This window comes from Varroa destructor, unplaced genomic scaffold (genome assembly GCF_002443255.2).
Source record: "Varroa destructor unplaced genomic scaffold, Vdes_3.0 BEIS01000004.1, whole genome shotgun sequence".
Classification (NCBI taxonomy): Eukaryota; Metazoa; Arthropoda; class Arachnida; order Mesostigmata; family Varroidae; genus Varroa; species Varroa destructor.
The window spans coordinates 10,572,271-10,580,301 of record NW_019211457.1 but is presented as its reverse complement, the minus strand read 5'-3'; the positions used below and the strand labels follow the sequence as shown (position 1 = coordinate 10,580,301).

The 8,031-nt window shown below is 38.9% G+C and overlaps 1 protein-coding gene across 1 annotated transcript in view; it reads left to right on the top strand.

Annotated features, from left to right (window-relative positions):
* Window positions 1-2,473: 2,473 nt before the first annotated feature.
* The window catches only part of LOC111248857 (uncharacterized), a gene marked incomplete at its 5' end in the record, with an annotated part of 25,301 nt that continues 19,743 nt past the window's right edge, over window positions 2,474-8,031 (top strand). The window contains 2 exon segments of the mRNA XM_086986594.1: window positions 2,474-2,581; window positions 2,828-2,985. Coding sequence (XP_086842720.1) covers window positions 2,474-2,581; window positions 2,828-2,985 — 266 coding nt within the window.

Here is an 8,031-nt window from a genome sequence, read left to right as displayed (position 1 = left end):
TGAGGCATGCGGCGATATTTAAATAGAAGAGTAAAGTCCCTCTCTATTCTCGTAAGCATCTCTATCTACGCGTACATGCACGCTTAGCCGGCCTATCTGCATGTACTTTGTAGGCAGTGCTTAACTTTTGCTAAAGGTAGTTTCTACCCCATAAGCCTATAATGGCTTGTGACAAATATGGTAAGCTATCTCGTATTATACAATATCATGATTTTCTTAATGTACGTTCTTTATGGCGCTCGGAAGTGATGGTTGTGTGCCTTTTGTTAGAGAAACAATAGCCGAAATACGGCAAAACGTCATGCTTCATCGTCGAGTATAGATTTGGCTGATACTGACTTGTATTTTGAGCAACTTCTTCAAACCTCCACCCTTTCCTATATAGTAGCTTTATATGGGTGTTTTTAAAAGGCCAAATATGGGATTTTGCGTTTTTGTATACCGTACAAAAAGTAGCAACCCCACGTGAGGCGATGGGCAATCCAATTTTTTTTATGGACCCACTCCTCTCATACCAGTACAGCTAGAACAGTTCTTGTCGTTTCTACTTAACGATGTTAAAACTATCTAGCAAGAAAAAATCAGCCAATCTATAAACTTTCTATTTCCCACACCGGTCTAGAAGAGTTAACCGCTTGTACACACATAGCCAGGCATCGATCTCTGGCTAAAAAGACAAACCAGTAGACAGAAACAGCGATTTTGATAACAAATATTATATACTGTAGTGACCGTCATAGCGATAACTAGCAAAAGCCATATGTAAGAAATGAGAAATGGGCAAAAAAATCGATCCATGAACCAAAATCTAGTTATGATACAGCCATAACGTAACTGCAAGAATTTCATTAACTTCTCTATGTACCTCTATGTACCACTAACACCGCTGTATTCGGAAGATAAAATACTGTGCAGATGTACAATCATTGTGATCAGTCCAATGGCTTCACAGTATTGCTATTCTTGTACATTATCTACCTCAAACTAAATAAATAAAACTATCATTACTACATTGCGGATTTACAGAGTTCATAATTTTAGATTATGTATGTATATATGCTTTTATTATATAGACCATTCAATTTGGAATTATCGTTCGGTTGTGACAAACAAAGAACAAGAGAAGAGGTGATCATCTTATCAAGACGAATCAAAAGTGTACATTTTAGGATACAACCAGACGAGGCTCGATCATTTCAAGCGGAAATACAGGTTCTATAAAGTACCCGCAAAAAGTAAAATTTGAAAGGTTGTTTCCATGAGCTTTAGCCTAATAGAACCATTCTAACGTCGTATTGTTCTTACAGTGCGTCGAATCCTGCCCTAAGACCCGCAGAAGAGCGTTGCATTAATCATCATCGACCAGCCTCTGAATAGGTCGTAACGCGCGGAGGATGCATAGAATTAATATCAACAATCATCGATCCGTCGTCGTCGATCGCATCATTGTCGTTACTGAGATAGATGATGGCTTTATTCTTTGCACCCCCCTGCCATGCTGAAGGGTTCTTGATGAGTGGGCGATGAATTTATCTTTTTCTACCAAGCCTTGTGATTTTCCTTTGCTGCATTCGGCTGTTTATCTCGCCATGCGATGTACTCGCGATGCGAGTACAACATATAATGACAATAGTTCAACAGTATTGTTTTACTACCAGCATGTTCGCAGGATCTATCTATATAAATAATATATATACCCATTGCCGGGCACTTTTCGTCCCAGCTTCGGTTATTAGTCGATCTCGCAGTGTGTGATCCTTCGAAATCACGGTTCTGGTGAAGAGCTTTTGGGGCTTCTGCTGTTGTTTTACCTGTTCCCTCGCCAAATTATATGTACCGTTATTTTAGGGTTAGAGGTATATATATATATATATATATATATATATATGGGTGTATTCTATTATAGCTGTCATAAAATGGCAGATACAGGGCGATATTATTGAAAATCATGGAAAACAACAAACATCTAACTAGAATGTAATGATACATTACTGGTTTAGTGATGATCCACCGAAAAACGCTAACAAGTACCGCTGTACAACTTTCTTGTAAATAAACACTACATCTGACCACCATGAATCCGTTAAATGTTATTTTTATCTTTCAGAATTTCATCCCTATAAGGTTGAAAGTAAAGGATGAAATACTGAGGATAACTAGCTAAGATTCGCTGATTATAGTGCGTTTGCTTGGGCAACTCCCTTTGTGGGTGTGCGAGCTAAAACTAAGTTAGCGATCATTCATAATTCTTATATCTAACAATGGACATCTGACTGATTTAGCTTACTAGAGCTGGAAAATAACTTACTTTGGTTCCTGTGGCAACGTTGAAAGGCAACGTGGTGGGTGTTAGCTACGGTATTGTATAGTAGGGACACATGTTTGTGAGATCGCCCGTGTGGGAACGACCAAATTATGCTGGTTAGTTAGCTAGCCATCGATCAATGTTTGTTGAAATACCTGGTGCTTTCAGGCCATCGGGAAGCTTCAACGACCGGAGGATCGAAGCACGTGTGCAACTTCTGTGGATACTCAACCGTCTACAAGCACGTCCTTACGCATCACATCAGGACGCACACAGGTAAATATGGGTTCACGAGCTTGCCCTCAAAAAGGCAACCGTAATCTAGACCCCACCTGAATTTTCTAGTACGCTTTTATCTGCTGTCTTTGAAAGCTACCACAACTACCTAGAGTACTGACGTCAACTCGTCTCGTCGTCTGTTCTGTGTCCTCTACGTAGAATTTAAAGTAACTATGAAACATGGTTTCCCCTGCGACTTGGTCAATCAAGTTAATTCGTTGTTCTTTCATATTACGTGTATAGGGGAGAAGCCATTCAAATGCGACTTCTGTGATTATCGTGCCACGCAGCGATCTAATCTGCGGAAACATATGGATCGGCACTTAATGCCCGTCGTACAACAATACGCAGCAATCGCCAATCAGGCCGCGCACGCCTTCCACTCTTCGCTACAGCCGGAGTGAGCCGGCGTCAGCCTCGCGTTCATCACAAATCCAATATCTTCCGACGATGCGATCTTATTTTCATGAGTCATTTCAATACTACACTGCAGCCGGGGTGATGAAACTGTTAATTGAGGGGAAGAAGTGATAATGAAAAAGCATAAGCAAGGCGGATAATCAACAGAGTTCGTTGGAAAGCAACGAAGAGCGAATGGCGAGCATGCATTCTACATACTGGAAATTTGAGATGAAGATAAAACACAAGAAAACTATTCCGACGATCCGGAAGGACACCGGCTGCACTTTCCAGGCCTCACGCCTTAGTACTAGACTGCAGTTACAATGAAGACGGTTACTGCAGCAAATAGAACACACGATTACCAGTGTAGTGTCAAGCTAGACCTGGCTGCAGTGCCAAGGACCACTCACCTGCAAAAAAACAAATAAGACAGAAGCCAAGAGCATGGCAGAAGCTTGATGTTGACTTGCAAAGCAAGGAAAAAGTAAATAGGACGATTACAGCCATATATATATATATGTAGAAAAAATCGTTCTGGCAAACGAGTCACATCACACCACAAGCGACGAGAATCACAGCAAAAGGAGCAATTGTTAAACATGAAAATAAAAACTGTTTTAAAAACAGTCGTCAAAAAACAGCGCTGACCTACAATGTTGATCGGCTGTATTCGAGCGTATATATATATATATATATATACACATACAGAGAGACTAGCAAGCTGAGAGAAGAATGCAAGCGGTATACCCGTTCAAGCAGCCGATCATCCTGAAACTACAAGCAATAATATAAAACATGGAGAGAGAATAATTATTATAAAATAATATATATAGTAATATAAAATAATATGGATAACAATATAATTATACGATTAATAATATTAATGATGATGGAATGCAAAAAAACGTCTAGCGTTGGGAGAGCTCTATCGTTAGCCATAATTATTTGTTGGAAAGTATGAGCTCGTCACAGCCCAGCGCTCTGGGACAATTGAGTTCCTATGACACACGAGGCAGTTGTTAATTATATCAAACCACAGACACACACAGACTTTTTCGCCTATAAATTAACACAGTACAGAAAGAAAACATATACAATATACGGACAACAATATTCGTACAGTTTCCAAGCATCAAGGACCACGCAAGTAAATAAGTAAACACGCAATCAGACGATGCCATGCAGATGAAAGCGAATTTGCTGGCGGACGACATAAGGCGAAAAACATACGTTGACATAGAACAACAAACCATGGTCACAAGTTGAAAGTTAGCATTAACAGTTTCAGTATAATTTCTACTCGAATATATAAATGAAAAGGATTTAACGAACGGGGGTGGGGTGGGGGGGTGGGGTGGGGGCAGTTAAGTTCGTCCAGCTTCGCGCTTCAGGTGGCCGTCAGTTGGCTCCGTCAGCTGTTTTTGTCGGCATCTGAGAAGAAATTAAGAGCTGGATATTGAAGTGTTACTAACATCTGCTATATAATAGAAACTAACTTATTAGTTAGATTAGATGTGATAGTTACCTTATTATATTATTGCAGATACTATTATCGTAATGATGCAGACGATGATATATACATACCTAACTGAACGCTATAATATGCCATACAAATCGACGACAATAACAAAAACAAGCAGAAAGGATATTCTTGAATACCTTTATTCTAGTATATATATATATATATATATATATATATATATATATATATATATATATATACAAATTAATGATAATACCAGCTATTATTATTAAGATGATTGACCTGCTATCTACCCTGAAAATGCTATAATTTTGTAGACAAGTACTCGATTGTAGTGTGCCAAGTTTTTCCCCTTGAACACTTTCTTGATGAGACCGCCGAAGGAGCCGAAAGACTCGTCGCAAATGCCGTTCGCCTTTGCCATGCCATTTCCGCTGTTGCCAAATTGTGATATATTAAGACGACAAAAAACATAATAAAAAGCCACTAGAATTACGCACCAAATCCATCCAATGGCCACAAATATAAATAGACACACGTATATCAACTCCAAGCGCCTGAAATGGAATTTATTCAGCAGTTATGATGTTTCATAAAGTTCGTCACGAGATATTACTCTGACATCTTTCGATGCCAATGATGCCATACCACTTAGATTGATCAGAGCTGATCAATCGCCACTGTAAAGCTTGACCCGAAAGCGCGGCCGCTATTACAGCTGATAAGGTCTATTATGACGTGAGAGAATGCTCGAAAGTCAATCGGTCTGATCACTGATATCTGTTTACTCGATTGCCTTGCTATCCTAGTACGATTTTACTTCGGAATTTAACAATAGCGTTTAGAATTGTCTGTGATGTTATTCTACGCTATGTTATTCTCCCACAAATAACGTTGGACATACACCGAGTCGAAGAAGAGTTGGAACAATGGTTTTTTTTCCACGAAATTATATTCGCTAATACCTTTAAAAAAATCACCAGTTATCATTATTACCACAAAAACTTGGGGTAAACCCAATTGTACAGCCTGCACGTGCACTCCCTCCCTCCCTCCCTCTCTCCCTCTCGATACCGTCTGTAAAAACCCCCAAAAGGAAATCGACGTCGTCGTCGAGGTAGCACTTTGCTCTCTCAAGCAAAGTTGTGTACAGAGCTAAAACGTGCCGGCTAAGTGATAATAATGACATTTGATTGATGAAATTATATTATTATAACGAACATACCACACAGATCTATATATATATATATATATTCGCAGAAGCCGGACACGGGCGAAACCCTACTACGAAAATCAGATTGTCACATAGCGGACATCCTCTCCCAGATTTGTCTTGCGTTCTCGCAGAGGTAGTGGTAATTGTGCTTCTCTTTTACCCTAGTCCTGCTATCCCACTATAAACAAAAGTCAATTCATAAATGAAAGGACACTCAGGCGAACGGCACGGCACAAACGGCAAAGTTGAAACCACAACGAACAGTGCAACTACTGACAGAAAAAATGATGCTAAAAGATAAATGATGCTGATTATTATAATAATAATAATAATAATAATATTAAAAAAGGAAGTAGGGATAAAGCTATCTACAAAATTGACAAACGGTTGACCGATTAGAAAAGGATCGATTCCTTAAGGAAAAAAACGAGACACTCTAATCAAGGAAGCGAAAACAAGTTCAACATGCAACGATTAAAATGCTGCTATTATTATTATTATTATTGCAATACTTCTGGCATGTAAAGGAGACTCAAAAGGGCGTGTGTGAGCATGTTAACTATATTGAAGAATAGCTACGAAGGACCGTTATTCTGTTGGCCTGCTAAATGTACTCAACGCAATAGGCCGATGTTTGGACAATTGTTTGTTGATTCATCAACTGTTGAATAATATATAGTAAGAGAGAGGTGTTTGCTTCGAACGAGGTAGCTTTGAATACGAATTTACTATATGATCAAGTCGGCAATATTAGCAGAGATAATAACTGGTTGACACTGAGCATGTCATTCTCAAATTCTCTAGATATCAAGTATCCTCTTTTTCTAACGCAGCCTTCTATGAATGTGATTACGTGAACATTTTTGAATTATCGCGCGCTGGGATTCATCGTTGACTAATATAATGTAGCTATAACGATTAAGAAAAATACTACTGACATCTATTATGGTACGATATTAATAGCAACGATTATGATGCAAATGGTTATGTATCTGGGTCGTCCCAGGTATACGACAATAGGCTATATATATATAATGTATTAAAAGAGCAATAATCATCCGACAGTCGTGCTAATCTAGGCTGTTCGTTCGTTCGTTCGTTCGTTTCCTAGCCAACTGTTACTATTATATGAATTGATGTTGATGAATGTAGGGGAGAGTGAAGAAGGTCCATATTATACCCCACGCGAGGAAGGGTGGGTGAGAATGAGAGGGCGGCCCCAGACCGGTTACCGATTATTAGTTGATGTAGTCATGGTGGTAACCGTAGTAGCTATAGTTGTAATAGTCATAACAACAACAACAACAACAAGTGACAACAACGATAGTTCCCAGGTGCTTTAGTCAAAACACGTTACGAACCGCGACAGGGTGTCCACGTCTGGCTATTAAATGCCAGGCTACAGTGTCTAGCACGAAAGGTAGACAACATTGATTGACGTAACTGTGCTCGTGGTTGTTAAGAACGCAGTCCACAAGACTCGATTTGATTATATATATATATTACTTAAATCAAAATTTGTGTCGGATTGGAAAGCTAGCGTAAGTTTAAAACGGAATTCTTGGCGGGGCCAAAGCCGACCAAATACCCAAACTTGCAAAGCGATTGGCGTTAACTATGTATTTTGCCAAAATATGTACAAATGCTTAGTATTTATTTATTGCTTATATTAAAATTAGCCGATCTTCAGTTCATCAGAGGTCCAGCGGGCGGAGACCCTTCGATGAACCAAATGCACTATTGACACCAAAACTTCACCTGGTTCACATAAACAATAATAATAATAATAATCCACTATTCGCACGGCACCTGGCTGCAATAAGTTATCGCAATTGTTATTTTTAGCCCTGCAAAGCTCACGCGCCGTTTTTTGGACTACATAAATAATGTTACTGCAAAGCACAACACCGAATCAATTTACCTACAATTAGCTTGTTTGTAGATTTTGTTATAATTATTATTGGATTAAATTAAATATACATATATAATATTTTTTTTTCGTTTAATAGATTGTTAACTGATAGGTGATGCCATGGTTAAAAAAAAATACGATGGTTTTGCTGAAAAGTATCGCACGAGGTTCGCATACGACGTTCACACAATCTGTAAACATTTTTTCTGCAAACGTACTTTTATTTCTTCCCTGTTGTCCTATCGTGACAGCCTGACTTGCGCCTGCCTCTAGCGGAGTTTTTGTGATATCGAATGCTTTGTTCGATCCTAATAGCATGTCGCTTTATCCAGGTTGAATTTCAGACAGATTGAGACTGGCGAAGCTTTTTTTCCTAAACAGAAATACTATTTTCACGCTGCAAAATCATGCCTTGTTGATATCTATAGTGAGCT